Source organism: Nanorana parkeri, unplaced genomic scaffold, assembly GCF_000935625.1.
Source record: "Nanorana parkeri isolate BGI_ZX_2015 unplaced genomic scaffold, ASM93562v1 scaffold375, whole genome shotgun sequence".
Taxonomy (NCBI): domain Eukaryota; kingdom Metazoa; phylum Chordata; class Amphibia; order Anura; family Dicroglossidae; genus Nanorana; species Nanorana parkeri.
Genome location: NW_017306643.1, coordinates 934773 through 955821, shown reverse-complemented (window position 1 = coordinate 955821; position 21049 = coordinate 934773). Strand labels below are relative to the sequence as shown.

Here is a 21049-nt window from a genome sequence, read left to right as displayed (position 1 = left end):
TAGGCAATCCCTTTCAGCCGCAGGCAAAGAAACATCTAAAAGTTCACATTTCTGTAGATTTAAACTATAATTAGAAAGAATGCTAAACATCTTAAATTCATGCATCAGAGAGGGTATGCCTACCACGGCGTTGGAAAGATAAAGCAGTAGGTAATCAGCATGACAATCTGGAGACCCTGCACTGAGGCATTGCCCCTAATAGCGTTGGCCAAGTGCTCCATTACTAAAATGTAAAGCAAGGGGAAGAGGGGGCACCCCTCCCTGGTACCATTATGAATCAGAAACGGATTGGACAGGATCCCATTAACCAGCACTTTGGCAGAGAGATTACAATACAGTGCCATAATCCTGTTGACAAAATCCAGAGGAAAGCCTGAATGGAGTAAAGAAGCCAGAAGAAACACTCAGCTGACTCTGTTGAAAGCCTTTTTGGTGTCGACAGAAAACAGTAAAAGGAAGCCCACAGGAGCGTAGTGGATCAAAGTGATTGTGCGCTTAGTGTTATCTTTGGCACTATGTTTAGGCACAAACCCTACTTGGTCTTTGGCTGATTTTATCCCATCACCGATACACAATCTGGTAGCTAGGATCTTGGCATACACCTTGATATCCACATTGATCAGGGAAATTGGGCGGTAATTATTGCAGTGCGTTGGGTCTTTCCCCGGTTTCGGCAAAACAACAACATGAGCTTCTAGGAAATGACGGGGGAAGAGGCAGTAAGGAGAGATAGCATTGAATGACTTGAGGAGGGGGGAAACTAAAAGATCCTGAAAATGTTTGTAAAACTTAGAGGTAAAGCCATCTGGGTCAGGACCTTTACCCATACGGAGCACTTTAAGCATTTGCAAGGGTTCAATATCTGAAAATGGTGCTCTAAGAGTTTGATGAGCATGAGATGGGAGAGAGGGAAGAGCAGTCTTCAAGTAAGCCTGTAGGTTAGATACATAATCCGCAGATCATCCAACCTAGGCTGTATATGGTAAAGAAAGAAAGGTAGAAATCCTGAAATTCTGTCGGAATGAGTTCCGAGCTGTGAACAACGCCATGACGATTCAAATGAACTTTAGGAACATCGACTTTAGAAGTCGTCATCCGTTGGTTGCTCACAGAGCGAACCAACATTCGACCACTTTTATCGCCCTGCTCGTGGAAAATACTGCTAAGTCTGTCTCTGTAGGACAAGTATTTAGCATCTAAAAGTCTCTAAAAGATCTAAAAGATTTGATGTAAAATTCATATCAGATCTTGTGGTAAAAGAGAGGACGAGGATTTCTTATGAGCAGAAACCAAAGTAGCCACTTCATACAATAACTGAGACAAGGTAGCTCCCCTCTCCCTCTTCAAGCGAGAACCATGTTTTATGAATACCCCCCGGACAGTAGCTTTAAGAGCTTCCCATTGAGTAGGAGCAGAGGTAGAATCCGTAGCGTGATCAGAAAGAAAGTTAGTAATTGTAGTAGTACAGTTAGAATCAAGAACAAGGTTTTCGTTTAGCTTCCAAGAGTAAGAGGCATTTTTTTTTCTCCCAATAAATTTTTATTAGATTTTTTTTTTGCAATAACAAAAAAAAGAATAATGTCAATACAGGTTGGACATCAAGACATACAACAAGAAGTCAAATGAAAAACAGACACAGTAAATTTAAAGATATTTCTCGAAAATACTCAATTATTTCACCATATAGTGCACAGATCACGTGAAGGAATGGGCATGGAAAAAACAAAGCAAAAACAAAGGGCTAAACGTAATATAAGCCATCTGCACCAGGTAATAAGGAGTGACAACAGGAATGCATAGGGAGAGGGATGAGACCTCAGAAAAGCGGTACAGTGTAGGGTGTGTCACCTTAGTCGATGAGAAGGGTTCAATGCACATTAGCTGTCGGGTATCTGGTAGTCCAAGGCTCCCAAGTTTTGGTAAATCTAGTCATTGCTTTACCAGTTTGCATCAGAGCCCTTTCATAACTGTAGTGTACATGGACCATGGAGACTACATGTGTAATAGAAGGTATCTCCGGCGACTGCCACCGACACGTGATGTTTAATCGTCCGGCTAGTAGTACTAGCCGGCTAGGTGTGTAGTCACCAACCTATTGTGGGATGGGATATCTTCTATTTCCAAGATTAGCAGTGCTAGTCCCGGGAGGGGTTTTATTTTAGCTATCCAGCATGGAATACAAGGTCTGAAATATCGAGGTCCAATATTGTTGGATGGACGGGCAGGACCATAGTACATGCAATAGATTTCCAACTTGGCCGCAGTTTCTCCAACATAAGTTAGAGTTAGTAGAGGAGATCTTGGCCATGCGATACGGGGTTAAATACCATCTTAGGGTGATCTTTTGAGATAATTCCCATAGATTAACACACGTAGTCGCAGTTTGTACAGACTGAATCGCCTTACACCACTGGGATGGAGTGTAAACCGTATTTAAATCTTCCCATCTAAGAAATGGTAAAGATTTCTTGAAACAGGTCTTCCCCTGCAGGAACCCATATATCATGGATATAACTCTACGCTTAATATAGGGGTTGGTGTAAAACTCCCATATTGCAGAAGGCAATATCTCTTCCTCAGATAAGTGATGCCCCTGCACCCAGACATGTGATGAGATGCACAGTGTGGTCAGATGCCTTTTTTGTAACCAGCATTAACTTTTTTAGCAATTTGAGCTACAGTAGCTCTTCTATTGGATCGGACTACATGGGCCAGCCTTCACTCCCCACGTGCATCAATAAACCATGGTCGCCCATTGCCAGTTCACCGGTTTTCCTTCCTTGGACCACTTTTCATAGGTTCTGACCACTGCAGACCAGGAACATCCAACAAGAGCTGCAGTTTTGGAGTTGCTTGGACCCAGTCGTCTAGCCATCACAATTTGTCTGTCACTGAAGTCCTTACGCCCATTTTTTCTGCTTCCAACACATTAACTTCAGGGACAAAATGTTCATTTTCTACCTGATATATCTTGTCCACTTCCAGGTGCCATTGTAATGAGATAATCAATGTTGTTCACTTCACCTGTCAGTGGTCATAATATTCTGGCTGATCTTACTATTGTAACTGAGCCACTCTAGTATGTTGACTAGCTGCAGAGTTTTATACAAGGCTTCCTTGTTGTCTACTTTTGGAAGTTTGAGAAAAAAATAATCTAGTTTTTCCACAATTTTTAGAAAACCAGTGGCTTGTGCAATATGACAGCCCACCTTCTTCATGTTTAAATAAATTGTAAATATATATTTAATTTACTAAACAGTATATTTTTTCTGCAGGTTGAAGTTGTTGTGGAAATTCCCCCTTACCATAAAAGATCAATTGTAGCCGCAGTCGAGGTTCAGTTTTATCTCTGCAATGGTAAAAGGAAAAGAAGCCAGTCCCAGAAGTTTACCTACACACCAGGTTGGCTACCACAACTACAGTTTTTGTCTGTTAAATTGATGATCGTGTGTTTGTTGTTGTTGTGAGGCTGGCTGGGTCCAGTCATGGTTGCCCTATTTTGTAGAATTTCTGTGGACACACCCTGCCAGATTATATTCATTATTAGAAGGGCTAAAATAAAAACAGACATTATTATTACTTAATTTCTTTGTCAGTAGCCCTGTTTTAATTAATATGACATTTCCTTAGTTTATAAAAATTATAAAGTGTATAAGAGGTTTGTTTAGAAACATTGAGTAAAAGTGATATGCAGTAATGAATGCCATGGCCTTACTAACGAACTGTTGTTTAATCTTGCACAGGATAAAATGTAGTGTCTCCCACAATTCATGCTCACAATATTGCTTACTTAAAAGAATTGTTCATATAAGTATTCCTAAAGAAAACAAAGCTAGTCCTAGAGTTTTTATTTACACAACAGGTTGGCCAGAACAACCACAGTTTTTGTCTATTCGACTGATATTGGTGTTGGGTCAGTACAGCCATGGTTGCCATATTCTGTAGTAGGGATGCACCAATACCATTTTTTACGAGTGGCGATACTTTTCCCTTAAGTACTCGCCAATACCAATTACCGATACTTTTTTTTTTTTAGAATTGTTGTTCTAAAACAGTATAGTCTAGACCAGGGGTGCCCATAATGTCGATCGCGATCTACCAGTCGATCGCGTAGTGATCACTGGTAGATCACAATGTCCTGGGTCTTCTCCCTTGGATCCCTGCTGCTCTCCCCCATCTGTATGCAGTGGGGATCCGAGGAAAGTTTTTTTTAAAAAGGGCTGCGGCCGGCGGCGAGGGGGCGGAGGAGGGAGCCGCTATCACAGAAGTAAGGCCGAGTGGTGAGGAGAGAGAGAGAGAGAGAGACGCTCGGCCAGGATCTGACAGCCGGCGGCTCTCTCCTCACCGCACTCCGTCCTCCGCTGCCCCCGTGGCTGCAGGGCTTCTTTTACTTCTCCTTGGATTCTCCACTGCCTCTGCCCAGGAGAGCAGCGGGACTCCAGAGAAGAAGCTGAGCCCCCCTGTGTGCGTGGCCTAGCGGCGGAGGATCGGTACATATCAGTGATATGTGGCGATCCTCTGTGCAGGATAAACACTGGCGCGATCAGCTGATCACTCCAGTGTTTGTAAATAACTGGGGACACATAGTACTATGTGTCCCCAGTTATAAAGGAACAGGATGTGATTTACATCACTTCCTGTTCATTCATGAGTTTCTCAATGGGGAGAAGCACTCCGAACAGAGGCTCCTCCCCATTCAGAAACTGGATGATAGTAAAATAGTTTCTGAATGAATGGGAAGCCTCTGTGCTTTCCATTCATTTAGAACAGAGGCTGCAGAAAAAGAGAGTGAGGACTTTGTGTCCTCAATTTCTTTTTCTATTTTAAAAGGAAAATATCAGGAGGATGTTTAGATCCCTAATATTTTATCGGAACCCCCCCAAACAGCAACAAAAAATTAAATAATAAATAATACAAAATACAAAATTTTCTTGCCTCGGGCGCAAAAGGAGCTGGCTATGTCTATGCTCCCGCGTTGCTTGTGTGGCTGCTGGCTGTGTTTTTTCGCTGCTAGATCTCATTGAGCTCGTCATTTGAAAAGTAGATCTCCAGACGAAAAATTGTGGGCGCCCCTGGACTAGACTAATGATTTTAGGACAGTGTTGGAGAGCCAAAGCCCAGTCCCTGCTGCAAATGCTGCGCCGCTGGTAGTTCTGCAACTGACTCCAAATCTTAGCAAAACATTATACAGCAATGCAGAATACGAACAGCTATAAAGGATTACAAATCCCAGAGATACATTATACAGCAATGCCGAATGGTAACCGGCTATAGAGGACAACAAATTCCAGCAATATATTATACATCAGTGCAGAATTATATGAAGTTACATACTCTGTGCTGCTCCCGTGTGCTGGCCTGATGTCAGCAGAGGATTACAGGTGGCTGTGGGTGCGGGTGGCGGGTTCTCACAGGAAGGAGGAGATTCTGTTAGTAAGACATACTATCACAATAAATTATCACAAAGAAGAGGGAATGTAAATTAGATTCCCAGTGTGCTACAGTACTCCAATTATAATGAAAAATGAATCAAGAAAAAGAGAATTTCTGACCATCTTAGCGATATTGCTTTCTGGAATTTTAGGTCTCCTGTGGCGAGACATGTAGTACAGCATCACAGTGGGGAAGTGGGTAAACTCAGTTTTTTTTGTTCTAGACAGAATACACAGAAATAACAGTGGAGGAGACTTTGATACGTTGCTATTACAAAGAGAATGTCGTAGGAACCACTACAAGATCCTTTGAGGATCCAGAGATAACCAGACATGATAAATTTTAGCCTATTTTTTTCCTATAAGGGTTGGGATTGTGAGTCTGCCCCAGAAAACAATAGTCATGATGTGTCTTACAAGTAGTAGGATATATTGAGTTCCATAAATATGGGATGCAAGTATAATTTATGAGAATCAGAAATTAAATTGTTTTTAGATATGGGTCAATGTATTAGTTAATAGGATGATGCTAATTAAATTATTTTTTTGCGTAATAAGTCACTATGGTTAGTAAGAGGATATTAAATGTATATACACATATATATGTGATTTAAGCATTAAATCATTAGGGTTAGCAAGAGGATATTGGATGTATGGATATATGTATAAATATATTACTTTTTTGACGAGTTGAAATAATTCACCTATACAAAAAAGATATATTTGTTCACTTATTTTGTTTAATATAGGGTTGATGTATCTGGAGTACAAGAGGATCCCTGCCCCGTCTTATAGAGTGCAGGGCTCCTCATCTGTAATTAATGATGTTAGTCATTTCTACTTACAAAAGCCAACAAGCTCATTGACTTCCTACACCACGCCCCTCTGTAGAAGTCCGTTATTGAGGGAGGAAACGCGTTAGGGAGTCAGCATGGTTAGGAGCTCTCCCTGCTATGATGCCGTGGATCCCCGTCTGTACTAATCATATGTGATGGATTCAGCATGCACCCGGGATGGAGCTGACAGCTATCTCTGCTAAAGGTGCAGGAGCATTTGGTTACAACAATGGAGACATCTTGTGGTGACAGATAAGTACTGGTCTGTCGTCCTTGAGCAGATTTATTGTGCATATACAGCAAGTTGTAGGGTTGATGTGAGGACTTGATTTAAGTTTTAATTAGGGATGCACTGATACCGGTTTTTCGGTATCAAGTATGAGTACCGATATTTTTTTTTCCGGTACTTGCCAGTACCGGTGCCATGTGCCCAAATTATGAGGAAGTCGGGCAGCGGATCGTGACCCGTTGCCCAGCTTCCTGATTGCCTGTGAAGCTTGTGTTCTAGCGAAAGAACACTGGCTTCAGAGGCTGCCTGGCTTCCTGACCAATCAGGAAGCCGGGCAGCGAGTCATGAGGCGCCGTCAGGCCTTCTGATTGGTCAGGAAGCCACGTTGCCTAGCAACAAGTGAAGCCGGCCTCCTAGCCAATCAGGAAGCTGGGCGACAATTTATGACCCACCTCCCGGCTTTCTGATTGGCTAGGGAGCCGTCTTCACTTGTTTCTAGGCAGCTTGGCTTCCTGACCAATCAGGAAGCCGGGAGGAGGGTCATTACGTGCCACCTGGCTTCCTGATTGGTTAGAAAGCCAGGCTGCTTAGAAACACGTGAAGCTTGCTTTCTAGCCAAGCTGGGAGGCGGGTCATAACCCACCGCCCTGGTTCCTGATTGGAAAAGAAACCAGCTCCATGCTCCCTCGGCACTGCCGGTCAGAGGGAGATCTCTAACTGGGGATTTCTGCTATACATACATTGTCTGCTTTGAGCTCAATGAGCTTAAGTTCATCTGAAGCAGAACATCGTCTCTTCACATTTCTGGCTACAATCCACATATAATATTGGATACAAAGTTTATAAGATACATATGATTTTTTCAATAAGAAGTGTTCTGACATACTTATTTGGCTCCTGTTGGGGATATATGTGTGTGTGTGTGTGTATGTATGTATGTATGTATGTATGTATGTATGTATATATATATATATATATATATATATATATATATCAAAAAACGGAATGGAACTCACAATGAGTTTGTGGGGCTGGCTGGGGGATAGCAAGCTGACAGCTGAGACTTGGTGTCTGTGGCTGGGGGACGGGACTGCTGTGCTGATCTCTGCAGAGATCAGCAGAGTAGCAACAAGCAGCTGGTGCCCAAGGCTGAATAATAGGGGCCCGACGCTGAGGTGGGGATCCTTTGCAGAGGACAGCACTTCAGTGTCGGGCCCCTATTATTCAGCTTTGGGCACCAGCTGCTTGCTGCTACTATGCTGCTTCTGCAGAGATCAGCACAGGCAGAGTCGGCTCTTTAATTAGGCAAATTAGGCGGTCGCCTTAGGCCTCGTGCTCCTGAGGGCCTTGCGGCCTCCTAGTTTGCCCTGTCGGAATGGCACATCACCTCGCTCGCAGTCAGGTAACGTTGTGAGCTCTCAGCCCTGCCGCTGTCAAACTGAGACTCTCAGTTTGACAGTGACAGGGCTGAGAGCTCATACGTTTCCTCGTTCGTCGGTGCGGTCCATCCACTCGGTCTTCTGGAGCTCTGCCCACCAGCCAGTGAGAAGAGACCTCACCCCTCCCATCCAACACGAGGATCTCTGGCTGTGAGGGCGGAGTTTATCTTCAGCAGCAGATGGAGACTATTTTGACACTGGCTGGTCCTGCACGCTCCTGCCAGCTCCCGCCCCCGAGACACGGCCAGCACAGTACTGGTGAGTGGCGGCCTGGAGAGTTTAACCGCACAGAGCCCTAGTTTAACCAGGGCTCTGTGCGGTTTTACCAGGATTTGTGTGGTCTAACCATTCCCCACTGAGCCCCCACAGAGCCCTGGTTAAACCAGGGCTTTGTAGTGTCTCACCAGGGCTCTGTGGGGTTTACCAGGACTGCAGTCGGAGAGAAGTGAGTCGGACAGAAGTGACATTTCAGGACCGATCAGCTGTTCCAGGGCAGATCAGTTCTCCTGCACACGTGATTTGCGATGCCGATCTGCCCTGGAACAGCTGTTGCTTCCACTAGAGAGAGTGCTGGCACAGTGGTTGAGTGGTAGAGGTAATGAGCCCAGCTGAAGTGATCTGGCTCATTAGAGCCTCTATAAGAACTCCCAGACTACCTAGAGTTTTGCTCCACCCTGGAACCAGTTTTGTGCCTGAATAGACTGGGGAGTTTTCTATCTACCCGTGTCGTGAAAAAGAAAACTAAACTTGTGGGGTGAGACACAGCCTGTGTGGCAGTTTTCTGAATAGGGTGATAGGTGCTAGGGGCAGCACAATGTAGCACCTAGTTGTTAGTGAGGGAAAATAGTGTACGTAGTAAGGTGCCAAAAGACAAGCATTTATTTTCATGTTTTGCTCCTTTTGCTTGTATATAGTTTAAATAAACTGCACGTGTGTTTTCACCTGAAGAATCTGTTGCTTGCTGTGCCTATTTACTGTGGAGTGAACTCATCCAGGGAGTCACACACACCCGCTGCGTATGCATGCCATTTCCTATAGTGATATTAGATAATAATCTTCTAGATAATCTATGCAATTTATATGATAATTAGGTTATTTATTACAGTGGGGGCTTACTTTAGGATATATTCATATTTATTGTCATCTATTGGCATCTTGCCGGGTCAATAATTTTTTCTAGAAGTGTTGGTATATTTTTATAATAATAATAATCTTGATCTGTTGAAATAGCGAGTTTCCGTCCCATTGGTCGAGAAAACCTTTTTGAAAGGGTCTGAAGTTCTATCTGGCCCATTTGACCATTGTAATCGTAGAGGACATTGTCCCTATAATTTTCAGTCAGTCGGATGCTAGCAGGTGTGATCTGGACCGGTCCGCCCTCACTGGTCTCTTAACAGTCTGGACATTGTCCTGTGGAAGACTCAACGAGTTTTTGGATGTATTGAACAGGGCTCCCAAGAAGATCATCTTCTGTACCGATTGCAACTGACTTTTTGGGAGGTTTATTAACCAGCCAAGTTTCTGGAGAGATCAAATTAGAATCTTCCGGTGTTCTAATAGGGTTTCCCTGCATGGTGATTTCAGGAGAATGTCGTCTAAGTAATGAATTAACTGAAAATGATAGCCTTCTACTGAAAACCTGAGGAATTGCTGAAAACGCGGATGTATGGGGACATGTAAATAGGCATCGGATAGATCCTTCAAAAGCATCCAGTCATTTACCCGTACTGCTTAAATAATTGATTGCAGAGACTCTATGCGAAAAGATTGAACCTTTATGTGCTTGTTGACATTTTTTAAGTGCAATACTGGATGATAACCCCCTGTCTTCTTGCGTACTAGGAATATTGGGGAGTAAAATCCTTTGAACTTCTGATCACACAGAACCGGTATTATTGCTGTCTGCTGAAGCAATGTTTGAATGTACACTTGTAACTTAAATAGCTTGAGACGGCAATGTGGGGAATACGTGGCGACAAAGTGAGGAAGAATTGGAATTGATTTGAACTTCCGTTTATAGTCTTTTGATATTGTCTGAACTACCCAAGTGTCCGGAATGTTTACTGTTCAAACCTGGGAAAACTCGAGACAGTCTTACCCCGACGACTTCAGGTTGGACAGGAATACCATCAAAACTGCTTCTGACCTTCTGGAGGGTTAGTTGACTTTGACTTTGCAAATTTCAGAAAAGAGGCTTGTGAACTCTTCCAATTGCTACAGAATTATTTCCCAGGTGTTTCATGCTCTTATATTTTTAAAATGATCACCTTGTCTTCTGTTAAATAGTGGACGACCTCGTCATCCATGGGTAATGTAACATGATGTGGTAGAGATACCACTGCTGCATCTACCGGAGGAGAAGCCTTTAACATCTTCATGTCTTGTGCATTAAAGGAATATAGTTTAGAAAAACAATTAGCTAGAGAATATTTTTTTTATCCACCTTTTTCCACTCCTCCAGGATAACCTCTTTAATTTCCTGCATCATTGGAAAAAGAAATGTGGCTTTTATGGATAATGAGTAATACTGTTTAGTCTTGCTTAGATCTGGAGTAGAATCCAGCCATTCTATAACCTGTTTTACTGTCGCTACATAGGGTTGAACTAACAGAAAATCAAAGCCCAGGTATAGCTTTTCTTCTGACTCCTTCTCAGATCCTGAGGATGAGGATAATAAATCACATGGTGTGTTAGAGCTACATTAGACGGCCCTGAGTTAGGCGTATCTATCAGAACCCTATCCGATTTTATTGGATTTGTCTGGTGAGTTGATAAAGTCGAGATAGACTCTTGAACTGTTTGGTGAACTAAGTCCAGAATTTGTGCATTATCTACTTCTCTGTCCCTAGAAGCCTCCAAAAAAATTGTTCACAGACTTGTTTGTCTTTCAGAGATGTCCAACCACATGCCCAGCACTGCTTAGGTAGCGTTTATGTTTCTCTGATTTGTAGAGAGTGAGAGTGCTGGTGAGGGGATCTAGATCTTCTGCTGGTATGCGATCGATGAGATCGAGAAGAAATCCTGTCCCTGGATCGATGCTTGGGAGGGCTGCAGTATAAATAATTTGTATTAAAACTAAAACCGCCCAAAAATAAGAAACTCCAAAATCATTTACTTACCCGCCCTTACCTAATAGGAGGTGGTGGGTTTGATATCAGATCATCCATTTAGGACGAGTAAGGCAGCAAATAACAGACAGCGAGGCTAAGTAAAAAGAACAACCTATTAAAAGATTGTCCTGGCAACAGAACTCATTAACATAAGTGATGTGGTAGAAGATAAACAAACAAATTGTTTCGCATACTGGGGACTCTGTGGTTTGTGTGCCCACGAAGAAGAGTAGGAAATCGGGCACACCTGGGTCTCGGCAACGTGGAAGCAGGAGCACCACATGTCCCTCGCCGGCCATCTTGTCGCCCTCTCCTTCTGCGGGCGCAGCTGTGGTAAGTGTGGCGACTGACATGATGGATGGGGAACTGCTGGCGGATCAGGAGGGGCTGGCCCCATCGCCCCAGCAGGAGTCTATACACTCAACTGACCTGCAGTCTACCACTATACTGATGGCTATAGAGGCATGTAAAGTGGCACTCACCACAAAGATAGATCACCTGGTAGAATGTATGCTCATCAGCAACAACCTGGATACGTTTTGAGGACGCCTGACAGAGGCTGAGAATAGGTTGTCGGATCTGGAAGATACGATGGTTGATCACTCGTCCTCTATAGCTGGTGAAAATCCTCTTGGCTAGGGCGGAAGATGCTGAAAACAGAATGCGGAGAAATAACATTAGGATTATCGGTCTGCCGGAGGGTTCTGAGGGGTCACAACTGATGCAGTTTGCGGAATATGTGTCCAAGAGGGTCCTAGGAGTGGTGGAGGCCCCCATCACTTTCGTAGTTGAGAGAGTGCACCATGGGCCGTTTCCCTCCAGGGGCCCTTTCTGACCAGACTGCTGAATTATAGGGACCGGGACTCGGTGCTTGCAGCGGCTAGAAAGATGCCTACTTTACAGCATGACAACACGGACATTCGCTTGTACCCGGATTTTTCTGCGGATGTGCAGAGGCGTAGAAGATCTTTCCAAGATGTTCACTGCCACCTATGCGTCAAAGGCCTACAGTACATCATGCTTTTCCCGAGTAAGCTTCGTGTCCAGCATGAAGGCTCTGTCCTTTTCGTTGATTCTCCTGCTGCAGCTAATGACTGGCTGGGAAAGATTTGCTGACATTTGGAACAGTTATCCTCTTTATTGCGCTTACTCCATGTGCCTTTTTTGAGTTGAGCTGAACACCTTTTGATGCCATATACTGGTGGGAATCGGCATCTGCTCCATGAGGGATCTTGATGTACTGTCGGTCTGCGTACCGTTTTGGAGTTTCCAGTTTATGACGATCTACCACATTTTTTGTGTTTGTTTCTAATCCTGAATGTGGGGGTCCCCTTACACACTACTGGTGAGGTGTGGGAGCGGAAGGAGGTACCTTGCATGCACGTGGAACTGAACTAATGTCATTTTTTTCTCTTTTTGGAAATTGTTATGTTCTGTACTTTTGATCTACTCATGGCTACCCTGGATGTTTTTTGGGGGTGACGGACTCTTTTTGGGTGCTGTCCTAGGAGAGTAGTTAGGGTCTAAGCTTTCTCGGTTGTTATGTTGGGGACATTGGTTTGCTGGGGAAAGCTGGGAGGGCTTGGGAGGGGGGTTATTTTGTTGTTGTTTTGAGCTGCATAATCACTGTATACATATCTATGCCTCCTGTGGTATCTTGAGGCAGTTTGACTTTGATGGGCTGTGGTGTAGCAGGGAACAGTAGGTTCTTTGGTTTCCACCTTCTCCTACGATACTTCCATACCAGACTCGTGCATGATGGCGGGTGACCCGGTGTGTATAGTGTCATGGAATGTGCAGGGATTAAATAACTAGTTTAAGCAATCCTTAATTTTTCAATATTTGAAACCATACAAACCTCATATTATTCTATTACAGGAGACTCATTTGGACAGGAAAAGAGTATTAGCATTGCGACATCCCTGGATACAGAAAACCTTCCATGCTACTTACTCGGTATATGCTCAGGGAGTATCTATTCTAAGTAACTCCTTACCAGGGGCTGACTGGCAACTTTTAGCCCAGGGGGCAAGTATTCTGCATTGCGCTGTATAATATAGTATTGCTGGGTTTTCTAGTCCTCTATACAGCGCACTGCAGAATACCACCAGCTATAGAGGAGTACAACAAATCCCAGCAATAGTAGATTATACATACAGTGTATAATGTATTGCTGGGATTTGTATTCCCATGTATAATATACAGTACAATGTACCATCAGCTATAGAGGAATACAAATCCCAGGAATACATTATAGTGCACCATGTGGGGGGAGGGAAGTGCAGACTTACCTGAGCAGTCTTCCAGCAACTTGCTTCTGAGATCGGGCCTGTCTGTCGGCGGCTGTCGTCCTCCCACGCCTGCTCCTCCTTACTTCTTCTTCTCCCCGCGTCCCTGGGCCAATCGTCGATGTGGGCAGGCGGTGAGTGTGAGGCAGTGAGGAGGTGTGGCGTGTACAGGTGAGAATCGAATAATTAGAATATCGTGCAAAGTTCATTTATTTCACTAATGCAACTTAAAAGGTGAAACTAATATATGAGATAGACTCATTACATGCAAAGCAAGATAATTCAAGCCGTGATTTGTCATAATTGTGATGATTATGGCTTACAGCTCATGAAAACCCCAAGAACCCCAAATCCACAACCTCAAAAAAGTAGATTATTACATGCAATCAATAAAACAAGGATTGTACATAGAACAATATCGGACCTCTGAAAAGTACAAGCATGCATATGTACTCAGTACTTGGTTTGGGCTGTATCTTCCCCCTCCGTTTCACTTCCCGATTCTGTATGATATACTAAAAAAGGTGGTTTCGTTCCTGCCCATCCCAGTGGGGTTTGCGGGGGGACTTCAATACTATACTGGACCCAGCATTGGACTCTGCAAATCTTACCAGGGCCCCAGAAAAGGAGCTCTCGAGTTGGGCAGATGCTGCTTCCTTACTGGAAGTGTGGAGGTGGAAGAATCTTGGTCTTGGGGGTATTCTTGCTGTCATACACACATGAATTCTCTTCCAGGATTGATATGGCTTTCGGGAATGAGATGTTTATGGGAATGATGTTGGAGGCCGTCTGCTTACCTGGTGGGGTGTCGGATCACTCGCCCCTGTCACTTAGCCTTACGTTCCCCTCACGAACACAGCAAAGGGGTTTTAGATTGTCCCTGCGCTGGCTTCGTGAGGAGGGAGTAGCGAGTAGGGTTTCGCCCTTGGTTGAATATACTGGGATAACAATGACGGATCTGCAGATGGGCGCATTGTGTGGATGCATTTAAGGCCTATAATCGGGGCGAGTATGTTTCCCACATCAAGGTGTCTAGATGCGAGTTTGAGAAGGGGAGGGTAGATCTTGAGACGGTTGAATAGGCCTGTGTGAGGGACTATGAGGCCTCACAGAGACTTGCTGGTGCACCTCAGGTCGCTGACGGGTTGTTCTCTCAGGGAGGCAGCGGAGGCGAAATTTTAACAGGGTGATAAAAATTGTACGTGGTTGGCTTTATTAGTAGCAGATCAACACACCTTAACAAATATGCCTTTGGGGCGTGGCCGAGATGTGAAGCAGCGCGGACGTGCTTGAGGGAGCTCCGCCGCTGCATTGAACCTTATTCTACCTGTATCCTGACGGTTCGACTCCTGACCTACTCACCCGAGCTCCGGTGCATGTCCGGTGCAGGGTGATATGCCCTCTAGGTCCGGCAAGCGTGGCGGCTACGGTGGATGACTCCGAAAATATAATGCGACGCAACAATGTGCGCATAGTGGGCCTACCTGAAGGAGCAGAGGGCCAGAGGCCTGCCCCTTTCGCTGAGACATTCTTCAAATCCGTGTTGGCCCTGGAAGAGCTACCCCCCACCTTTGTGGTTGAGAGGGCGCATAGGGTACCCACTGGGAAACCTATCCCTGGGGCCCCCCCAAGACCATTTCTGGTATGCTTCTCAATTATCGGGACCGGGACAGAATTTTGCCGGCCGCCAGAACATCCGGACCTTCGCCATGAGAATGCTTCAGTCTGCCTCTTTCCTGACTTCTCGGCTGAGATTCAGAAGCGGAGGAAAACCTTTGTGGAGGTGAGACGCCGTCTCTGAGAAAAAGGCATCCAGTACAAAATGCTGTACCCGAGTAGACTTCGGGTTCCTCACTCTGGCACGGTCCACATGTTTGATAACCCTGGATCAGCTACTGAATGGTTGGATGCGCTGGGCTGAGCGCCTCCCAGAAGCTGCTACCTGACGAGTCTTACTTTTATCTTGCCTCCATTCGCTCCTTATGGAAGGAAATATACAGATACCTGCTCTGCCTGCTGCTCTGCTCCTGCACTGTTTGCCTGGCGGATGGGCCTACTGCGTAGCAAGCGGGAGCAGATACCCTGTGGCCAAGTGTTCCTTGCTCATCCTTCTGGGTTGTGTTTCCTGTTTGCCCTAAAGTTTTCAGTTTGTTTTTTTAGCTCCATTTTGGTTTTTTCTTTTCCCTATATCCAAATCTACTGGACAGATGCTGCATTACCCGGCAGGAGCTGGGCCTCGTCTACGGTCTCGTCTACGGTCTCGGAGACTGCAAGGAGTAGAGGGTGGTGGGTAAGACTTGTCCTCTATATCTCCTGTGTGCCACGCTGGACCTAGCGATGTTCTCCACATCTTTGTACAGAGATTATCCTACAGTGTGGAGGTGATCGTTAGCTCTCTCAACGTCTGGACATCTACGATTTTTGGTTTTTCGCTGCTGAACACTCGTTCATGACCTTTGGGTGCACCCCTTAGTTTAGGTGGGGCGTCACTGACTGTTTTTGGGTGGTTCTGGGCTTGAACTTCTCTAGATAATCTTACTGTTATGTTTATTATGTTTTCTAGGGAAGGGGGGGGTGGGGGGTTAGTTCTTATTGGGTCCTGGGGGTTGTGTATCGCCCTAACTCTCGCTTGCACCCAGAGCAGGAGCTGTCTCCATCCGCATATATCGACAGATACTATGGGTTTGGATAGCATTAAAGTAATATCCTGGAATGTACGGGGTCTCAATAATAAATTTAAGAGATCTATGGTATGCAATTATCTGAAGCAACTTAAACCGCATATTGTTCTGTTGCAGGAAACTTATCTCGATGGAAACAAGGTCTTGGCCCTGAGACGCCCCTGGATGCAGAGGATGGTGCACGCCACCTACTCCACGTATTCCCGGGGGGCCTCAGTGTAAATCCCTTCCCTGCACCCTTCTGCATACTATCACAGACCCTGGTGGTAGGTTCGCAATTGTGGTTCTTGATATTCAAGCAACTAGGATGGCGGTGGTCAGTGTGTATATACCTCCGCCATTTCACGTACAGGTGTTATATACCATACTTGATAAACTGGCTCCCTACTTCCCACTGCCGATTCTCATTTCTGGGGATTTTAACAATATCCTTGACTCCGCTCTAGAGTCCTCCAACCCGGTTAGGCCTCCGGGCACTGAATTACTGTCCTGGGCCGAGACTGCTATGGTGGAAGAGGTGTGAAGGTGGAAGCACCCTGGCATCAGAGCTTATTCTCATTTATCCCATGTCCATGGCACCTCGGTCCGGATAGATATTGCGTTTGGTAACCAGTCCATGTTGGGCATGTTATCTGGCGCTACCTACCTGCCTGGTGGCTTGTCAGATCATGTCCCACTCTCCATAACTTTCTCTGTGCCGGGGGGAAGGAAGTCTGGTGGCTGGAGACTCTCACCTGAGTGGCTGGGGGAGGAGGGAGTGGCAGCGAAAGTGTCCCCGGCTATGCTGGCCTACTGGCACATCAATGAGGGCACTGAGTCGGCTCCGGTGGTGTGGGATGCGTTTAAAGCCTCCACTAGGGGAGAGTATATTTCAGCTATCAAGGCGGTTCGCCGGTAGCACTGCGCTACCCTTACATTGCTACAAGACGAGGAAGCTGCCTGTGCAGCGGCCTATGCAGACTCACCTGGTGGGTCCACGTTGGCTGCACTTAAACAAGCACGGCGCTCCATCAACCTACACCATGTGGAGCTGACGCGGTGTTCCATGCGACTGTCGTGGGAGAACTTGTTCGAGAAAGGGGACAAAAATGGTAAACTCTTAGCAATGTTGGTAGCGGAACAAAGAGACAAACAAACATTCCAGCCATTCTGACGGATGCAGGGATAAGAGTAACAGAAGCCCCGCTTATTTTGCAGGAGTTCCTTACCTACTATAAAGATCTTTACTCGCACATTCCCGAGTATGACCTGGGCGCCCTGCAAGACTTATTGGGTGGGCTTCCCATCCCACAGTTGGAGGGTGCGGACAGGGAATACTTGGAACAGCCTATTACATTGCAGGAGGTACAGCGGGCAATAGCTTAATTCCCTAATGGAAAGTAAAGTCCCCTGGGCTGTACGGCTTCCCGGCTGAGTGGTATAAGAAATATATTGATTGTGTTGGACCCAGGCTTAGGGATTTGTGTTTGGAGTGTCTAGAAATGGGGTTTTACCAGATTCCTTCAGGGATGCGCATGTGGTATTGCTGCCAAAACCGGGCAAAGACCCACTTTTATGCTCCTCGTATAGACCTATTGCTTTACTTAATATGGATTTAAAAATACTAACCAAGGTACTGGCTACATGCCTCTCTAGTGTTCTGGGATCCCTAATACATATTGACCAAACAGGGTTTATACCAGGTAAGTCTACGGATACCAACTTACGCAGACTGTTCGCTAATATTCAGCTCACCCATGATAACACGGGCTCTATAGCCTTGGCCTCGCTAGATGTGGCCAAGGCTTTCGACTCTGTCGATTGGGGAGGTACTACGATTGATGGGCTTTGGCCCTAGGTTTCGCAGATGGATCAGTATCCTATATGACGCCCCTAGGGCGCTCCTTAAGATTGGAACTCTCCTGTCTGAAGCCTTTGTAATCGAGAGGGACACCTGCCAGGGATGCCCCTTGTCTCCGAGCTTGTTTGCCCTGGTGATGGAGCCACTGGCCATCGCTCATCGCTCATCGATCCTCGCAGGAAATCTGTGACCTAAAAATAGGGAGTATAGAGGAGCGATTGGCGCTCTATGCAGATGACCTTATCCTTTTTTTGGCAGATGCGGGCCCGTCTCTACAGGCCGCAGTGCAAATTCTCTGGGTAAATGTATGCTGTGTTTTTGAGATGCTATAAATATGACATTTTTGACTATGTACAATATGCTACTCTGTACAATATGTTATTATGCTTGATGTACGGACACTCCAAATGGGGCGGTGGGGGTTGGGAGGGGCAGGCGCTTTATGGGGTAATTGGGGGGAGGGGGGTATGTTTGTCTGGGGTCCTCCCATTGTTGGGGATAGATTGTAATTGGTTAACTTGTTGCACTAATTGTGTGCTCTCACGGCTGTGAGGGCTTATGTTGTGAACTGTATTAAATGCAAAACCTTAATAAAAAGAATTCGTAAAACAAACAAAAAATACATGCCTTGTGTGCTGGATTCGGCGGGAGAGAGTGACGGACCCGGTTGATATTATGTACAGGGAATCCTTGGAGGGTGAGATTTCGGTGCTGGAGATTGCGCGGGCAGTTGGTTCCTTCCCTGCTTTGCCGGCTTCATTGTATAAGGCTAGTGTCGTTCTTTTACCTAGGATCCTGGGAAGGATCCTCTGCTCTGCTCATCATACAGACCTATTGCTCTATTGAACATGGATCTAAAAATTCTTGCCATGCGACTAGCCTTGGTTATTTCTACTATAATTAATATTGATCAAAAGTTTATCCCTGGGAAATCTACTGATACAAATCTGCGCAGGGTGTTTACTAATCTCCAACTATCACATGTTAAAGCTGGTTCACGGGCATCTCTTAAAATAGAGAAGGCATTTGACTCAGTGGATTGGGGTTACATGGAAGCAGTCTTTAAACATATGGGATTTGGATCTCATTTTCGTCAGTGGATTGCTATTCTGTACAGCAGCCCTGGAGCCTCCCTGAGGATTGGTCATGCTCTCTTTGATAGCTTCCCGGTGGCAAGCGGAACACGTCAGGGGCGCCCCTTGTCGCCAGGCTTTTTTGCGTTAATGATGGAACCCATAGCAGTAGCGTTGCGCACCTCTGGCTCCCTGGAGGAGTTTTGTGTGGACTGCATTGAAGAGAGGCTTGCTCTTTATGTTGATGATTTAATCCTGTTATTGGCGGATGCGGGTACCTCGCTTAGGGAGGCTCTACATATTTTGGATACTTTTTCTGTGTTTTCTAGCTTGAGAGTCAACTGGACCAAATCCCATATTTTACAGTTGGATGAGGTCCCCTTACAATAGGTGTCTCAAATTACTTATCTGGGATTACTTATCTGGCTGATTATTACCCACTGAACCTGACTCCGTTGCTTGCACTGGTTAGAGGACAGTTACAAGCGTGGAAACACTTACCTCTATCGTTAATAGGGAGAATTATTTTGTTAAAGATGAAAATTCTTCCAGTGTTTTACTTTCTCTGTAATTCACCGGTCTGGGTGCTTGTGAGTTTCTTCAAGGGGGTGACTGGCTTGTTCAGGGACTTTGTGTGGGGCTCGCAGGTACCTCGACTGAAGATCACTACGTTGCAGACTCCTTGGACAAGGGGAGTTTTGGCAATGCCGGACATGCGTAAGTATTACTTAGCTGGACATTGTGACTAGCTGGACATTGTGACTCGGCAGTGGTGCTGGAGGCAGCAAGCTTGGGTTCGTTTGAGGCCCTGTCCTCCCTAGTGTATGGTGGTTGCAAGGCTCCTTATAACCTAACAATATCTATGTTGGCTACCTTAACGGCATGGAAGCAGGTGTATGCCTTTTTTGTTCAGTAAACAGCCAGAGTATTCGCCTCACACCCCATTGTGGAGGAACCCGAACCTTGCTCATTTCTATGACATGCAGGACTGCCAAGCATGGGCCTCGAGGGGTATCGAACAGTTAATGACCGGCAAAACTGGCTCAAATGTAAGGCACGTGTTCGGCAGCTTGCTGGAGGTGTTCTAGTTCTCCAGCTGGCTTCCGACATGTGCTCTGGGATTGCCCTGACATTAAACAATATTAGATGAAGATTACGGGTTTTATATCTAGGTTCCTCATGCTTCATATACAACTGGAAATGGGGCTCTGCATGTTAGGACTAACTAAACAAGCTGCCTCCACACATGCCACCCGAACCTTATTGGGGGTTATGTTGTTTTATGCCAGGAAACTGATTGTACTCCATTTGGAAGAAGCAGGCTTCACTGACCTTGGAGTGTTGGAGGGGGCTGGTGGAATCTTCCATTCCCATGTATAACCTATATTCATAGAGCATGTCCTACTAAATTTTACAAAATTTTGGGAAGATGATTAGATGCTTTCTCTCCTACCATTGGTTAGGGCTTCAAATGTTAATTTTTTTCTATTAAACCTCCTTGAGAAGGAGGGGGGTGCTATTTATGTATTAATATTGAATGTTGCCTTTTGATATGAAAAAAAAAGGTCGACTGGTTATATGAGCATCCTAATTTTGCATATGACCTATGCAATGTTGTGTTCAAATTCCTATATTCTATGCAGTATGGTGCAGCTCCTATTGTAGTTGGGATGGGGTAAGCGTTTGGGGGGTTGGTTCTTTATACTTGGGGTTGGTAACTGTTATGTGCTTGCCCCTGAGTAATTTCGAGTCAGGTATTGATTGTTATTGTACTTACTTGTTATTAATGTTCTGTTTTTTATAATCAAAAACTAATAAAAATAATAAAAAAACACATATAAATAAAACTCACCAGCACGGTCTCACGAACGAACGAAAAGTCAAAAGGCTAAGAGCGGCAATGCACCGTTGCTTAAGTTTAAAGAAGGCTCCCAGAGCCTATGCCTGCCCCTCTGTCATACTGTCTCCTCCCCTTCCTCCTCCCGAACGAAAGCCAATCAGAGTTTGGCTAGCCTTTCTACCACTCAAAGCGAGGCTTGGTAGGAGACAGACGGAGGAGATAAAATGCTGGAATGCACTCCCTGCATTCCAGCCGTTGCAGTAATGGACTCGGCTGCACTG

At 45.3% G+C, this 21049-nt stretch overlaps 1 protein-coding gene across 2 annotated transcripts in view; it reads left to right on the top strand.

Annotated features, from left to right (window-relative positions):
• Nucleotides 1-21049, top strand: part of NFATC3 (nuclear factor of activated T-cells 3) — a 424983-nt gene that overhangs the window by 344144 nt on the left and 59790 nt on the right. For both annotated transcript variants that reach the window (XM_018559014.1, XM_018559013.1), the window contains exon 8: nt 3276-3402. In XM_018559014.1, coding sequence (XP_018414516.1) covers nt 3276-3402 — 127 coding nt within the window. The remainder of the gene's footprint in view (nt 1-3275; nt 3403-21049) is intronic.